The 17987-nt window shown below is 48.3% G+C and overlaps 1 protein-coding gene across 1 annotated transcript in view; it reads left to right on the top strand.

Annotated features, from left to right (window-relative positions):
* Nucleotides 1-6730, top strand: part of LOC119390505 (lysosomal alpha-mannosidase) — a 58366-nt gene extending 51636 nt beyond the window's left edge. Inside the window, exons 24-25 of the mRNA XM_037658115.2 lie at nucleotides 4284-4410; nucleotides 6503-6730. Coding sequence (XP_037514043.1) covers nucleotides 4284-4410; nucleotides 6503-6633 — 258 coding nt within the window. The 3' untranslated portion in view covers nucleotides 6634-6730. The remainder of the gene's footprint in view (nucleotides 1-4283; nucleotides 4411-6502) is intronic.
* Nucleotides 6731-17987: the final 11257 nt, after the last annotated feature.

Raw genomic sequence — 17987 nt, 5'->3', positions numbered from 1 at the left:
GATGAATAATTATGGTTGCGCCCTTTGTAATGGGTCGGAAGCTTTAAACGACCCACTAGTTACGTAATGCATATTGTGTGACGCCCGGTCGTTATTTAACTGTCCCACCACGCTTTATTACACACTTTAACCGGAAAAACGTAGAGCGAGAGAGAGAGAGAGAATTTACTTTATTGAGACCCTGAGGAAATGGATTATGGGAGCCTTATGGGCTTCCTTGGCAACCAACAGAAGTGCACTTGCGAGGAACCCACTACGCTATAAATCATTGTAATTTTTTAGAAGTAGGGCAGTAGGCACTGTGCCATTTTTCGTCATTCTGCAGACAGCCGTGGTACCTGCTAGACGCATGTAAGGCATTATGCGCACTTTGTTGATGCTGTGCGTGATGACGATGAAGAATTATGGCAGAGCTCTTTGTAATGGGTTGGAAGCATTCAACAACCTACTCGTTGCGTAATTCGCATTGTGTGACGCCTGGTTACAGAATTCGCGTTGTGCGACGCTTGGTGCTTATTCTACTCTTTTACCACGCTATATTGCATATGCTAATGTGGTTCCTTCCCGACATGAAGCCTGTATAGGACCTTTTTGCAAAGCAGTTTCAAGCACCGGCATGGCTCAGAGGTTGAATACTGGGCTCCCACGCAGAGGGCCCAGGTTCGAACCTCGTTCCAACCTGGAATTTTTTTCTTATTTAGTTTTTTTTCTTATTTCGAGCGATACTGGTTACGGACACCGGCGGCGGCGGCGGCGGCGGCGGCGGCGGCGGACAACTACGGCACCAAACCAGGCCTGCGCTGAAACCGCAGCACAGTCACAGCGAAAGCTGGAAGAGCGGCGTTTCTAGAGCCCGTTGTAAGCTCTCTTGGGGCTACAATACAAGTAGACTAGAAAGGTACCCACTACGCCATAAATCACAATTTTTGTGAAGTTGGGAAGCACCTACTAAGCCATTATTCGTCATTCTGCGGAGAAGCGAGGCTCCAGCTACACGTCTTTAAGGCATTATGTGCACTTTGTTGACGCGACGACTGATGACGATGAAGAATTATGGCTCAGCCATTTGTAATGGGTTGGAAGCTTTAAACGGCCCACCAGTTATGTAATTTGCATTGGGTGACGCCCGCTCGCTATTTCCCTCTCCCGGCATGCTGTATAACATACGTTGACGTGGGAGAGAGACGGGGGGGGGGGGGGGCGCAGAACTTTACTGAGACCCCGAGGAAATGGATCATGCGCTCATGGGCTTCCTTGGCAACCAATCCAAGTGCACTTGCGAGGAACCCACTACGCTATAAAGCATTGTAATTTTACTGAGACCCCGAGGAAATGGATCTGCGCTTATAGGCTTCCTTGGCAACCAATACAAGTGCACTTGCGAGGAACCCACTACGCTCTAAATCATTCTAATTTTTTAGAAGTAGGGCAGCAAGCACTCTGCCATTTTTCGTCATGTTACGGAGATCCGTGGTACCTGCTGAACGCATGTAAGGCATTATGCGCACTTTGTTGATGCTGTGCCTGATGACGACGAACAATTATGGTAGAGATCTTTGTAATGGGTTGGAAGCATTTCACAACCTACTCGTTGCGCAATTCGCATTGTGTGACGCCTGGTTGCAGAATTCGCGTTGTGCGACGCTTGGTGCTTATTTTACTCTTCTATCACGCTATATTGCATATGCTAATGTGGTTCCTTCGCGACATGAAGCCTGTATAGGACCTTTTTGCCCAGCAGTTTCAAGCACCGGAATGGCTCAGAGGTTGAATACTGGGCTCCCACGCAGAGGGCCCAGGTTCGAACCTCGTTGCATCCTGGAATTTTTTTCTTATTTCGTTTTTTTTTCTTATTTCGATCGATACTGGTTACGGACACCGGCGGCGGCGGCGGCGGCGGCGGCGGCAGCGGCGGCGGCGGCGGCGGCGGCGGACAACTACGGCGCCAAAAACGGCCGGTGAAATGATCTCATAACAGCTTTCGCTGTAAAACGGCCGGTGAAATGATCTCATAACAGCTTTCGCTGTAAAACAAACCAGTTATGGATTTCAATCAAGGCTGCGTAGAGAACTGTAGCGCGTGGAGATCAGATATGCGAACTCCTTGTCAGACAGACTGATAGATGGGTGTCTGATACACAGCAAGGCCTCTGTTATCTGGCGGCGCCTGTGTATCTGCTTTCCCTGGAAGCAACTGCCACATCGTTAAAAGCGGGCTCGGCGCCTGTGTATCTGCTTTCCCTGGAAGCAACTGCCACATCGTTAAAAGCGGGCTCGCAACCACACTCTCGGCGGCGCGCTGGCAAATGTAAGCCTGGGGTGTTGGAACGTTGCGCTAGTCTGCCACTTCTGTCTTTGTGTCCTGCCCTTAGAAGATGACACAATTGGGTGAGACGCACAATTGAGGGAAAGGTCAACTAGAATCAAAACACCCGGTATGCTACCCTACACTAGTGGAAGGGGAAAGGGGAGAGAAAAATATTCACCGTACTAGACAAGCGCGTCCTCAAACACCAAGACGGTTATTCGCCGTCAGAGGGCCTAATTGAAGTCGCCACTGAGAGCAGCCGTATGAATGGTGATATTGAGAATCTCAGAGTCTTACCGTCACCGCGATAGTGCCATTCACGGCAAGAAACCTAAGGCGGACCCTTCGTACGCAGCATTACGTGTTCTGCAATTTTCTTCGATATAGAGAATAACTCGTCTTATTCGCATTCGTTCTATTAGGGTTGAACAGTATATGACAAAGACGAGACATACCTAACTAAACAAAAAAAAAAAGAATGTCGAACGAGACCACTGAATGCAGCACAGACAAAGCGCTGTGTCCTGTGTGCTGTTGCTGTGGTTTTGTGCGGCGTCCTTTAATGCGCCTGTTAGGTATACCCGAAGTCTGAAATTGGCATTACCAAGCCCAACTTCCCTCTTCTTATCTATGAGAAGTTGTTTCTGATCAAATGCGCGGTGGCATCGAACACTTAAAGACTGCAGATCGTTACGCGGAAGACTTCGCTTTGTAGAAAGGTTCGTGAGAGGAGGATACGAAGGAATAACTTCTGCTGTATGTCGACTCGTCAGTAACGTTCGGTCTCGCTATTCTATCTCAGTGGTTCTGAAATGGGGGCCAGCGAAACCCATCCTAAAAAAAAACAAAGAAAGATCGTGTTTGTTGGAGGTATACTTTGTTCCGTGACAGCGGCCCCTTATTTTTTGGTATGCTTCACTGCTGAACAATTTTGCATTGCGGCGGAGCTGGCTTACCTGTCGCCCACTCCATGAGATGGTTGTAAAGCTTCTGTTGCAGTTTTCTACAACATATGCACGTGAGCATACTCTTTCTAGGCTTGCATATTAGAAGAGCAAACGTAGTAGCAGCAGGTTTAATGTGGCTGCAGACCACACAACTTATTGTCAAGCTGTTGAGATCGAATTGTCCTGGCACTTTAGTTTGACCATTCTGTGGGAGAGAGAAATAAACGGCACCCATTTCACGCTGCATGTTGTGTTAGTTTAGACCCCCCTTTTTCTCTCACTGCGAAGAGTCCCTCATCACTTTCACCGGTCCACAAGGGGACCTCGAAATATCCATGGCTGAGAACCACTGTTCTGTCTGCTCGCCTTTAGATTAACTTAGATTACGTACAGAACCGCCGTCACTAATAGGAGTCAGTCCCAAGTTCAGTTTCCAGATTAGGCAACCTTGTTCTCCCACTTCAAAGCTCTTTCTAGGAGAGCTGTGAGAGTTCTCTTTGTAGCTTTGTGTTACAGTTAGCTGGATGGCGCTTTTAGCTTTCGCTGAAATTGAAAGGACTTAATTTTTCCAAATGATGGCACCAGTGTGGTGTCGTCATGCTTTTTTTTTTTTGTAAATTCCGCAACCTTGTTCACGTACTTAAGAGTGTTCGTATATCTTCCCACTTCGTCCCACTTGACTCCTTCACATAATTCGTGTTTTTGTCCTTCCGTTTTATCCCTGTTTATTACGCAGCGCTGGTTTTGGAAAGTTACACTGAGTACGCGAGGGCTCATTAAGGTGTTTTTAGGTTGGTATACATATAACGAAGCAAAACGAATATTCTTACGAGATATGTCTGTAATTTCTTGATTTGGACCTGCTACTCAAGTGCAAGAAATTGTTGTGTTAGTCGAACGGGTTCAAGTTGACTGGAAAGGCAATATCTGCCCAGCTTTCTTCCTTAATTACTTTGATAAAAGCAGTAAAACTTTTGAAATCATGCGGTGATCTACCGGCTTACTCTCGTTTTGCGTCTTCCTTTAAGGCTGCTTTCGTGCGGACGATAGAAGACATGACCGAGATGAACCTGGCTGCCACAGAAACGAGAGAGAAGACCAGGCGTTTCGAGTTCGGGACCGAGGGTGGCCACCAAGCCGAAGGCATCTTGTCAGGTAACCCGCGCTCAGCTCTGACTGAGTTCATGTTGTTCGCGCCTATGTGTTGTCGTTCAGGGCTTTTCTCACTTGCATAAAAAAAAAGAACACTTCGCCACGCCACGCGAGCTCTCATTTCTCCTCGTGAAACTAGGCTGGCAAGCTGGTTAGTTTATGATTACAGAAGAACAAGGCTTGTACAAGGCACAAGGCATTAAAAAAAAAGAAGAAAAGAACACAGCGCGTAGACTCTGCATGTACTGTATGTGTATGTGTGTTCCTTTCTATTTGCTCCCATCTTCTATGCAGCGTTTGTTTGTTTCGACTGCTGGGCACTGGTACTCGCAGTGTGTCGCGCTGTCATGTTCGAGGAAGCCGGTACGATTCCAGACCTATAGCGCTGCCGCATTTCGATTCAGGCGAAATGCAAGAGCCCCCCGGGTACAACCCCAGGTGGTGGAAATTGATCCGGAGTCCTACACTGCGACGTGCCTCATAATCGCGTCGTAGTTTCGGCAAATAAAACTGTAGGAATTATTGTCGTTCGTAATACTCACGGCACACCGCTGATTGAAGCTTCTTAAGAATCTGACATAGGTCGTTGTTTCGCGAAGACAGGGTCGCAATCAGCAAACCATGTAGGCTGCACTTTGCTTTCCAAATGGGATAGCGGATAGCGGCTGTGTAGCAAGTTTGGAAATCCGACGGGAAAGTTGCCTGGTCGAAACAAAACGTAGTCACGTTTTCATATGCGCTTGTGTATCTTTCAAAAGTTCTGACGCGCGAAGCAGCCCCGCCACTGTGGTCTAGTGGTTATGGCACTCGACTGCTGACCCGAAGGTTGCGGGATCGACTCCCGGCCGCGGCGGCTGCATTTTCGACAGAGGTGAAAATCTTTCAGGCCCGTGTACTTACATTTAGGTGCACGTTAAAGAACCCCAGGTGGTCGAAATTTCCGGAGCCCTCCATGGACTACGGAGTCCCTCATACTCATATCGCGGTTTTGGGACGTTCAACCCCAGATATTATTAAGCGCTGTGCTTTTTTTTTAGTTTCTTTTTTCTTCTCGACACTAGATGGCGTTACTTTCCTGAGGCGTAATTCTACGTCGTACGACTTCCGACTGATTCTTTGTTACCTCGCGCCTCGCGCGTGTTCACAGATTCTCCTACTTTCTTTATTGGTGTTTCTTACTGCGCGCGAGGGTACTGGTAATACCAAATATATATATATATATATATATATATATATATATATATATATATATATATATATATATATATATATATATATATATATATATATATATATATATATATATATATATAAAGCGCACGAACGATGAAACGTGTTATTCCACACAAGCTCTCCCACTGGCATTTAGCAAGCAGTGCTGAGAAGATAGCGCTGGTGAAGCATGTGTTCTCCTTATTTGAGGAACCTAGCAGACGGCCCAGACTGCGCGCTGCGTCTGTCCGTGCATGCTATCTTCAATCGCACCACTCCCCGCTGTTGTAAGACCATGACGTGCCGCGTCGGCGACAGTCGTGCAGTATTGTTGCAGAACTACCGAGGTGTAAACGTCATATGTTGATGCAGCAGTTAGCAATCCCATTTGCTCGAGTTGTTCTAGGTTCATGGCGCAAATGTGAGTAGGAGGAGAGGTTGAGACGAGAAAAAGACTATTTCTGTGGCCCTACTTGGGAGCACGGCTCAGCACCTGCAGGAGATGGGGGAAGGGGCACAAGAAACGGGAATTGAGAGGAGGTAAGGAAAGAAGAGTTGCCTCCATAGCCGAGGACGTGACGGGTAGCTTCTGCAGCCGCTTGTCCACTCCAGTGTCTTCAATGGGACACTGTAGTGAGTGTAACTATTACCACTCCTGCTAGGTCCTGCATTAGGGTCTGGAGTACTTTATGGCTAAAAGAAATAAAGATAGTGGAAGGTCATCTATAGCTAGCTTTTACTAAACTTTAAGGCCTCTTGTTTTATTGTGTTTTGCAATGTGTAATGTTGTAATGTGTTTTTGCAATGTATAGATAAGGCAGTTTGACTTGAGCCCGAATTATGGAATAAAATTGTAATATATATAAAAAAAATTTCCTCACAGGCAACGAAAACGGATCAACGGATGTGTATGGCCCAGAATACTATGTGTACCTGACGCCGATGCAAATCAGGACGTTCTTGGTGACTTTCTCTAAGGACGACACGAAGCACATGGTGTGTTCCACCGACTGAACAAGAGCTGCCATCAACTGACGCAGATGAAGCTCTCGCCTGCGTGCCTAGTATTATTATTTGAAACGAAATAAAGTTTCTACAAAATGCAAGTTACTTTCCCGTTGCAATGCGTGTGCCGAGGTATGCTTTTATGTCCTCATGTAATACTCACTATTTCATGTTGTATTCATGGTTAACTCGCGAAACGACAGCCTAAAGGAGTCATCCTTGAGAGTGACTGACCGACCGATCGATTTATTTATTTATTTATTTATTTATTTATTTATTGATTGATTGATTGATTGATTGATTGATTATTGATTGATTGATTGATTGATTGATTGATTGATTGATTGATTGATTGATTGATTGATTGAATAAATATTTGGCATATTGGGGGAAAACAAGAGTTGGTGGGGAAGTTAGGGCCAGACGTTAGAGCAGGCTCACAAGGGCTTTCGTCTGCGGCATGCGCGATCAGCAGGTTCAGAACTTCTTTGATTTGACTGTTAGAGCCTGGGGGTTTTATCCAGGCTTCGTAGTTCAGGTGTGGGGAGACTGCATATAGAGCGGTATGTTTTTTTACGGACCACTGCTTTGCCACAAACAACTGAACGTGCTCGCTAGGTGCACTTCGAATACGGCGATCTTACGTGTAAATCAAGGACGTGGCGCACTTTGGTACAATAACTAATCTGAAAAGCGGTTGTATCATAACCTACGTTCTGGTGGTAGGAGTATGGGGGATATTTTGGCCGTTTGACTATTCTCAAAACGCATTATTCGGGCATCATCGGGATTTGAAGAACTGTTCTCATCAAGGTGAGAACTGTTATCTGGCTTAATAATTCCGTTATTTAACTCTTATCGTGTGAACATCGAAAGAACTTGACAATAATTAAATATTGTACGCATCATCGACGCTACACAGTTAATCTAAAAAGATAGGGCGTGCAAACACAGACACAAGAAAGAAGTCAGGACACCACAAACGCCGACTAACAACTGAAGGGACGCACAACGGCGGAAAAGAAAGAAGGCACGAAAACATATCTGCGCATGCCCATGTATAGGCGAACCTATCAACCCGGCACGCGTGGGGGTCTACGTGGAATATAATTGTTAAGGGATTTGATTTCATCTTCATGCAAGTTAATCGACGGTTGGCTCACGCATGCGCTACCACTATTCTCGATATGTCATGCTTCAATCACCAGGCGCGTTTCATCATTTCTATGCCTGTACAACACTGCGCATTCATCGAATTTTGGTGTGCACTTACACTCTCGACAATGTAAAGATAGATTAGAAGGTGAGCCTCCGGTTAGCGACCTCTTATGTTCCAATAATCTCTGGTTAATGCAGATATCTCTCTCACTCACTCACTCACTCACTCACTCACTCACTCACTCACACTCACTCACTAACTCACTCACTCACTCACTCATTCATTCACTCACTCACTCCCTCGCTCGCTCACTCATCACTCACTCACTCACTCACTCACTCACTCACTCACTCACTCACTCACTCACTCACTCACTCACTCACTCGCTGCATGAATCGACTGATCAATGACACAATCAATCACTCAAGCAATCAAACCAAGCGACTTTTTTCTCGCAATATGTGCTTCACTGTTCACACAACACTGATTCTGCTGGATTTCCGGTTTTCAGCATGCGTGAACGAGTTGGTGTCGGCGAAAGAGTAAATTAATCAGTTACTCCATCCTGCGCTTTTTATATTTCAGTAACGTACTTCCTCAGGCGCAAGAGAATTCCTCCATGCTTTCAGTGACGGCAAAAGAAACTCGGCAAGAAGGTCACCGTGGTACTCCTCCTGCGCTGAGAAGCGACCGAACCAGTTTCGTCTTATCCGCAAATACGCGTCGCCGATTAAGGCCGGAATGCGTTCCACGGCGCCAGAGCGCAGCGTACGCTGTTCCCTTTCCCGACTGTGGGGCGTCCGCGTTTTGCATGCCAATTTAAAGCGCTTCGCCAGACAGGAACGCTGCAATGTGCGTGACAGCAGGCGCATGGTCGCGCTGTCGCAATAGATGCCCCGATTGCCGCAAAAGTGTTACGGTGCTTCTAGGGGCTTGACTGAAAGGCGCTGCAGACTATCCGTTCTTTATTTATGAACTCTAAACGGGTCACGCTTTGCTTGAAGTTGACTATGCTTGTGTTACGCACAGCAGCTGCCCGTTACTCGATCCGTAGGCTAAAGGGCACTATAGGACTGCAATTGGCAAATCACTGCTTGCAATAGTGACTGTCATTGGAATATGTGGAATGGTGAATTAATGGCGTGTCCCCAAGCAAACGTGATGTCATGATTATTATTGTTCTATTATTTATGCTTTTTAATTTTTTGCTATGGGCGCCCCACCGCAAATTTGGTTCCGTCCGAGGACCAACTCAGACCTAACGGTTCTGTCTGGGGAGAAGGGGCGGGTTTTGAAAAGCCAGTTTTTCTCACGAGTGCAAAGCCTGACAAAAACCTTACTTCTTGCACTGCAGGTCGCGCTATAAAGACAACCGTTTATTTTGTTCCCGGAGTCCAGGCTCTTATTGTTACACATTGCTAGAGTAGCACATGTGTTGAAGTCTTTATGTGCAATACTAGAAGACTCCATCGCGTTTGTCGTAAGCCTTCAACGGCCGTGATCGATAAGCTGCAGGAGTTCGGTTGTACCGGCAGGGCGGATGACCTGTCATCTAAGTGAGTGTTGAATGAGAGAGCTGGTAATTGTTTTGTGTTGCGATAACCCTGGCACTGAGGGCAGCAGGGACGTCCGCGAAGGTTGTGCGTAGGATGCATAATTTGGGTGAAAGGGAAGAAAGTACGTTCGCATTATTTCATTGTAATAGGTACGGCGTCTCCTGTGCCAAGAAACTAATATATGAGCCTCAGCTCATAGACACATGCGTTAAGTTTCACAACTCTTAAAGCCAGTAGCATAGGCCAGCTAGATGGGCGGCCCTCTGTCAAGGAACAAAATCCTAGGGCACGGGCCTACCCGGTCTTCAACTCGAGCCGCTATCAGGGCGTTGCTGCGGTTTCTCCTAGAAACCGGGCTGAACGACAAGTTGACTATTCGCAGACAATGTGGGTGTGTCGGATGGTGCTATGGTCATGATTTTATAGTGTCGTCACAGAATCTTCTTCTCCACTTCAATTCTTTTACAGCCCCCTTCCCCTTCCCAAGTACAGGGTAGCGAACATGAGACATCCTCTGGTTAAACCCCCTGTCTTTACTTTATCTGTCTTTCTCTCTCTCTCTCTCTTAAAGCCAGCCAAGTCTGCACCAACCAGTGCATAGAAGTCGCTGCGATAATCCGCGAACCACTTCCACTCCCGCCACTTGCAAAGCCGATACTGTCTGGAGGTCGCGAGACTGATCGCGGCATACGGCACGTCTTGCTCATAGCGATCGGGTTTGCGGGCTCGCTTATGTACACTTTGGCAGCGCACCAACAAAGCCGGCAGCAGCTGCTGCTGCTGCAACAGCTCGCATTCGCGTCACGGACAACAATGCTCCAGACAGCTGGCGGCTCACAATACCGCATGAGCGCTCAAGCTGCCGGGGCACCCGGACTCGGCAATACCATACACTTTGTATACGGCATGGTTATCTCGGCCTCTCATCTCGAGAAAGGCCTCTTAGCGCGGGCGCACGGAGGTCTTATTCGTCGCGGCAGAAAGCCTGTACGCTGAGCCTTGGCGTATAATAACGAGCGAGCGCGGCGCCCCTGTGGATTCCCCGGGTCCCGTTTGCGTTGATGGCGCCAGCATAGGTCGGCACTGTAAGAGAATACTCACTCACACTCACTCACCCCAATTTTTTCAGCCTTCGTACTCACTCACGTTCATACTCACACCTACTCACACTCATAGGCACTCACTCACGTTCATACTCACGCCTACTCACACTCATAGGCACTCACTCACGTTCATACTCACGCCTACTCACACATATAGGCACACACTCGCGTTCATACTCACGCCCACTCACACTCATAGGCACTCACTCAGGTTCATACTCACGCCCATTCACACTCATAAGCATTCACTCACGTTCATACTCACGCCTACTCACACTCATAGGCTCTCACTCACGTTCATACTCACGCCTACTCACACTCATAGGCTCTCACTCACGTTCATACTCACGCCCACTCACACTCGTAGGCACTCACTCACGTTCATACTCACGCCTACTCACACTCATAGGCACTTACTCACGTTCATACTCACGCCTACTCACACTCATAAGCACTCACTCACGTTCATACTCACACCTACTCACACTCATAAGCATTCACTCACGTTCATACTCACACCTACTCACACTCATAGGCATTCACTCACGTTCATACTCACAGCTACTCACACTCATAGACACTCACGTTCATAGTCACGCCTACTCACACTCATAGGCACTCACTCAGTTCATACTCACACCTACTCACACTCATAGACACTCATTCACGTTCATAATCACACCTACTCACACTCATAGGCACTCACTCACGTTCATACTCACGCCTACTCACACTCATAGGCACTCACTCACGTTCATACTCACACTTACAGGCACTCACTCACGTTCACACTCACGTCTACTCACACTCATAGGCACTCACATTCATACTCACACTTACAGGCACTCACTCACGTTCATACTCACGCCTACTCACACTCATAGGCACTCACTCACGTTCATACTCACGCTTACTTACACTCATAGACACTCACTAAAGTTCATATTCACACTCAGGCTCTCACTCACGTTCATACTCACGCCTACTCACAGTCATACGTACTCAGTCACGTTCATACTCACACCGACTCCTACTCATAGGCGCTCACTCACGTTCATACTCGCGCCCACTCACACCCACTGAAGTTCATACTCACGCTTCCTCACACTCATAAGCACTCACTCACATTCATGCTCACACGTCACGACCTTTGGTACTCACTCGTGTTCATACTCACGTCCGCTCACACTCATAAGTGTTCGCTCACTTTCAGTAACGCCTCTCACACTCATTGGTACTCACTCACGTTCATACTCACGTGCACTGACTATCATACCTACTCACTCACGTTCACACTCACACGTACACACACTCATAGCACTCACTCACGCTCTTACATCCCGTACTCTTTCACGTTCACACTCACGCCATCTCACACTCATAGGCACTCACTTACGTTCATACTCACGCCCACTTACGCTCATAAGTACTCACGTTCACACTCAAGGGTACTCATATTTATGGGCACTCGCTCACGTTTATACTCATACCTGCTCATACCCATCGGTACTCACCGGCCCATTCACACTGGTAAGTACTGACTCGCACCTACTCACACCGGTGTTCACGTTCATACTCACACCTACTCACAGCCATTTGTACTCACGTTCACTCATGTCTACTCACTCCCATGGGTACTCACTCACATTAATACTCTCACGTATTACACTCGTATGTTGCCTTCATACTCATGCCTTCTCACATCCCTCGTCACTCACTCATACTCACACTCACGCCTTTGAAATGAGTCTACTCATGAATGAACATGCCAAGCTTTCCGCTCTACTCACACTCACATGCGGCCCCTGCTCCCGTCGAACCACAACAAGCGCGCCCACCGCGTCGCGAGACTGCTAACCCGCCGCGACGTGGACGAAAGGGCCACCGCTGTGCGAGACATCGTCGATGGCGAGGCAACCAAGGTTGGAGGACATTCTTCTGCGACGATGATAACAGACCCCGAAGCCTTACAGGACTGCATGGACATCATGGTCACGTACCACGAGATCTTCAGCCACTACAGGAAAACGCCACCCCACAAGCAGCTAGAGAGGTCTCAGGCGTCTGACCTGAGACGTCTGCAAACTGACACATTCGAATATCCCCGGCATCTGAACAGGCTGTGTCCGACGCTCCACCCGTCACCCGGCTGTCCGTGCTGCGGGCACGAGACAGCCGACGTGGCACACATACTTTGGAAGTGCGAGTGCGGTATTCACCGCCACTACCCGGACGAGGGAGTGTGTACCCCAGGACGACTGGCTGAGCGGTGGCGAGCCGCCCTTCTCAGCCCCCATCTAGTGGACCAAATCTGGGCTGTCCAGCGAGCCAGGCCTATCAACGAGGACATAGCACGATGTTCCCCGGACGACGGCTCCTGGAGGCCTAGCCCGGGCCAGTGATTTCTCGTTAGACTCTAAATAATTAAAGTTCATTACTTACCTACCTCATTATGCTCAAGGGTCAAAAGGTCATCACAAACTCATAATTTGTTAAGGCGAAAGCCTTTTATGTCTCAGGCGAGCACGAAAGGCTGGCTCAAAAAATCTAGTGACCTCTCAAGCGCGAAACTGCGCTACCTTCGCCTTTGCGGCCTCCGTGTGAAAAAGCAAAGCGGCGCTTGTGCAATATAAGTTGCATGGTAAAATAGTCGCACCCGATGGCTTTGGTATTCAAGCCGTCTTAGGAAAATGCATCAGGGGCACTGTGAATCTGTTTCCTGGTTTCTAGGATATTCACGATCCCTCGGTTCCTTCAAAGCCATCGTGCTGAGGTAGCCAAAACTTCTTTATCAGATTGTCGCGACGTCAAGACAGAGGCCGTAACGCACAGGACGATCGCGTCTTTTTTTTCTACAATTTTTGCTTTTAAGTACATGTGAGAAGTCTGGGATGCGTGAGAAAGTATTATGAAAGACGTAAACTTAAGGAGCAGCCCGACCTCTACGGACTACGAACTGGCGCAGATACAGGTTGTCCTGTGATGTCCTTTCCGGCTTTTAGTTTTCACACTTTACGGAGTATCAACGTGAAATATTTTTGCTATAGCCAAAGTAAAATGTAGTGATTAGTGATGCCGAAAATTTCCCTCAATCTGAAGAGAAAAAAAGTAAAGTAAACCGGCAAGAGACAGGCCGAGATAGATACAGTCAGGATCAAAACAAATTTAGGATTTTCCCTGACAAATCACACGACGTTTTAGAAAAGAAGAAAATATGGACGTGGAAAGATGAACAATAACTTAACCACACTGATTTTCGAAACAGCAATTTGAAGGTAAATCACGAAGGCAAGCATTAATTAAGCAAGTTCTCCAAAACTACAAATAAAAAATTAAGTATTACCAACTCCAGTGATCAAGTAGAATTAGTAGACCGTAGAAACTGGAACACCACTATGTTAGTTGGCGAAATCATTTACTGTTGCTGAGCGCTCACTTATTTTCTCTGATAATAATACCTGGGTTTAACGCGCCAAAACCACGATATGATTATGAGGCGTGCCGCAGTGGAGGGCTCCGGAAAGTTTGACCAGCTGGTGTTCTTTACGTGCACTGACATCGCACAGCACACGGGCCTCTACCACCGTGCCTCCATCGAAATGCGACCGCCGCGGCCGGGGTCGAACCCGCGACCTTCGGGTCAGCAGCCGAGCACCGTAACCGCTATACACCACCGCGGCGGACTCTTACTTTCTCTAGTATTAGCAAAAAGGTTGCTCGTGGTGGTGTCGCACACGTCACCGGTCCCAAGAAAATTAATAGTCACACAGTGCTACACTCGAAGAAAAAAGAAGGTCAAAAGGGGGTCACGGCAGCCGACTCTCTTCGGTAATTCATTTCACCCCTTTTGGAAGGTAGAATCAGAAAATGATATTTAGCTTTTCTGCAAGAGTCAGTTGTCACTCTTGCAGTGCGTTTCGATCGGCTAGCGTGTCGAAGACCCCGCCGTATGCATCATATACATCGCGTGGTCGCGTGGCTGCCTGCCGTTCGGCGCGGTTCACGCAGTTCGCGTACGCTGCCTGGCGCGCCGCCGGGACTCGCCGTCGTGTCGGCACTGGCTATGCACGAATGAAAGCACTTCTTTTCTGAGAAATCGCCTCAAAATTTGGCTTCAGAATAAGCACGGCTTTGCGCCAGCATATTCCGACACCCAAGCACATCCTCCGGCAGTCAGGGACACGCCGTGAGCGGTTACTGACCGCATGTTTTACAAACGTAACCAATCCTTAAATAATACTCAGCAAACACATTCGAGTATGAGCCCCCGAACGACACCCAGCGCGCGCGGACGCCGTCTACGTCGAAATCAGACATGTCATATGCTAGAATTAGCGTACATAACTCCCACAATCAGCGTAAACTCACTTGATTCTGTTATAGCGTCATCGCAGATGTTGGCGAACCACGAAAACAGCAAACAGAAACCAAGGAAGAAAAGTGCACGGCGGCGACCGCAACAACGCGCGCCGTCGAAAGTCTCTCGCTTTTTCACCTTACCGGAGAGGCGTGTCCAACTTAAGTGACCAACGCGTACGTGCTGGAAGCATCCTACTATATCTGCATCTCAAACTAAACCATAATATATAGTGCGTCTAAGCGTTCTGTAGACGGGCTTTTTTTTCACGTTCCCACGTGCGGAAGCACGCTGCACACTCAAGGTTGATAGAAATGTTGTTATGAAGTAGACTAAAGCGCATCTCAAAACGACACCTTGCACCTTCAGCAATGCAGACACAATGTGCGATCAGCAAAAAATGACCCTTGATAATTGTTTGCATCGCTCATTTTATGGGAGCTTGTACAACAACGCGCATAACGGTGTCATTAGTTGGGCATCCGCAACAGCCCCGCGGACGCAGGCTGCTGTTGGAAATGGCTGGCAGATAACTTCCGCAGAGCTGCTGCAGACGCCCAGCTAAAGCTGTATAATTAGTACCTACGAAAGCAGTACACTCACCGTTAACGGGCGCACGTTGTTCGTGTACGCGGCTCCATGAATATTCCGCCCTCCTAGCGCGACTTCGAGCACGGAGCCTGGCGTCAACGCCACCGAAGATGCGCATTTTTGATCGAACACAAAACTGCACGACAGGCAACTGACGCAACCCGCGCAACCGACGCAACGCACAAGGCATTCCAAGAGACCGAGCAGACTGAGAGAGAAGGCCTAGGCGCGGCGCCAGCCCGGCTGGCTCCGTCGGCGAGGGAGGCGAGCCACCACGACAAAACGGCGCCGAACGGCAAACGCGCGATACGTATGGTGCATACAACGGCGCCTTCATCGCGGAAGCCAATCGAAACGCGCTTTAGGAGAGTACCGTGACTCCAGCCCAAATGCTCTCTTTCTCTCATCTACCTTCCAAAAGGGATCAAATGGACACCCGAAGAGAGTCACGCGGCCGTGACCCTCTTTTGACTCTTCTTTTTCTTATAGTGTACTCAGTTACACTAATAGTACCCGCATGAGTGCTCACTCACGTTCAAACTCACCACTACTCACACTCATGAGCACTCACACACGTTCATACTCACGCCTACTCACCCTCATGAGTGCTCACTGACGTTCACACTCACGTCCACTCACACCCATGAGCACTCACTCACGTTCATACTGATTCCTACTCACACTCATGATTACTCACTCACGTCCACTCACACTCATGAGCACTCACTCACGTTCATACTCGCATCTACTCACACTCATGAGTACTCACGTTCACACTCACGCCTACTCACCCTCCTCAGTGCTCACTCACGTTCACACTCACGTCCACTCACACTTATGAGCACTCACTCACGTTCATACTCACATCTACTCACACTCATGAGTACTCACGTTCACATTCACGCCTACTCACCCTCCTCAGTGCTCACTCACGTTCACACTCACGTCCACTCACACTCATGAGCACTCACTCACGTTCATACTCACATCTACTCACACTCATGAGTACTCACTCACGTTCACACTCACGCCTACTCACCCTCATGAGTGCTCACTCACGTTCACACTCACGTCCACTTACACTCATGAGCACTCACTCACGTTCATACTCACATCTACTCGCACTCATGAGTACTCACTCACGTTCACACTCACGCCTACTCACCCTCATGAGTGCTCACTCACGTTCACACTCACGCCTACTCACCCTCATGAGGGCTCACTCACGTTCACACTCACGTCCATTCACACTCATGAGCACTCACTCACGTTCATACTCACGACTACTCACACTCATGAGTGCTCGCTCACGTTCACACTCACGTCCACTCACACTCATGAATGTTCACTCACGTTCACACTCACGACTACTCACACTCATGAGTGCTCACTCACGTTCACACTCACGTCCACTCACACTCATGAGTGCTCACTCACGTTCACACTCACGACTACTCACACTCATGAGTGCTCACTCACGTTCACACTCACGTCCACTCACACTCATGAGTACTCACTCCTACTCACACTCACGTCCACTCACGGTCATGAGTACTCACTCATACTCACACTCACGACGTTCAAATGAGTGTGAGTGAGTGTGAGTGAGTGCACTCATGAGTGAGTGTGCCGAGCTATGGGCGCCAGGCTCCTCTGCGGTATATACGCAGGCGCGTAACCATGCACTGTTACTATAATATACCTAGTGGGGGTGGGTTAACTCGGCGCGGAAATGGGTTCGTACGCAAATCGCGTTCGCAATATGAGGGAGAGAGAAATCAATGAGTCGCCGAGAGACACAGTCCAGCCTGGTGCTTTCTATAGATTTAGCGTGTCGTTCGGGGGATATGCGGTTGGCGAATGTAGCCCATTCGCTAAAGTCAATAGCGCTGGTCAGGATGGGTTATGAGTGCGTTATGAGCGTGGTCTTGCAGAAACATTGGTAATGGTCTGTGACTCTGTGGCCTTACTCAGATGGAAAAGAAACCAGTTTCCTATTCTTAAATCGGGGCGGCCGACCGAACGCTATGCTTGTTTGAAAAAAAGCGAGAGCTGAGGCACTAAATCAAATGCAAGCCGCCACAACTTGACTATAGCAAGTTGCTTCATTCTTCATGTACAGTGCAACAATAATTAGGGGGGAGGAGCTGAACGGGGGAAAGAAAAGAGCGCCAACTTTCAACGCCCGTCCGTTTTTTCTTCGTAATTATGGTCCCACTGTTCCTATCACCTCAACAAAAGCAAGAAATGCGTGCGCAGATGCACGCAAGTGGGACGCAGGATGCCATCAAAAGACAATAAAATGTATCGTGGGCTGTAGTAGGTCGTGCGTCAACGTGTTGAACTCCAAAGGAGAAACCGAATGAAAGCGGCCGATGACGAACATTGTATAAGCCAGCGCCACTTCGACGATTGAATTGTCGTGACGATACTGACGGTAGGCCCCTGATGTCAGAGCCCCGACGAAGACGCGTGTTACCATACGCTACAAAGCGCAGTAGCGGAACTTCCAGTAGCCGCCACATGCGTCAGATTCACGTGACCCAAGCAGACACGCCACTATTGACGTCACTTGTAAGCGGCACGTCGCTGTCCAC

The sequence above is a fragment of the Rhipicephalus sanguineus genome, chromosome 4 (assembly GCF_013339695.2).
Source record: "Rhipicephalus sanguineus isolate Rsan-2018 chromosome 4, BIME_Rsan_1.4, whole genome shotgun sequence".
NCBI classification, from domain to species: domain Eukaryota; kingdom Metazoa; phylum Arthropoda; class Arachnida; order Ixodida; family Ixodidae; genus Rhipicephalus; species Rhipicephalus sanguineus.
This window is presented reverse-complemented; position numbering and strand designations above follow the sequence as displayed.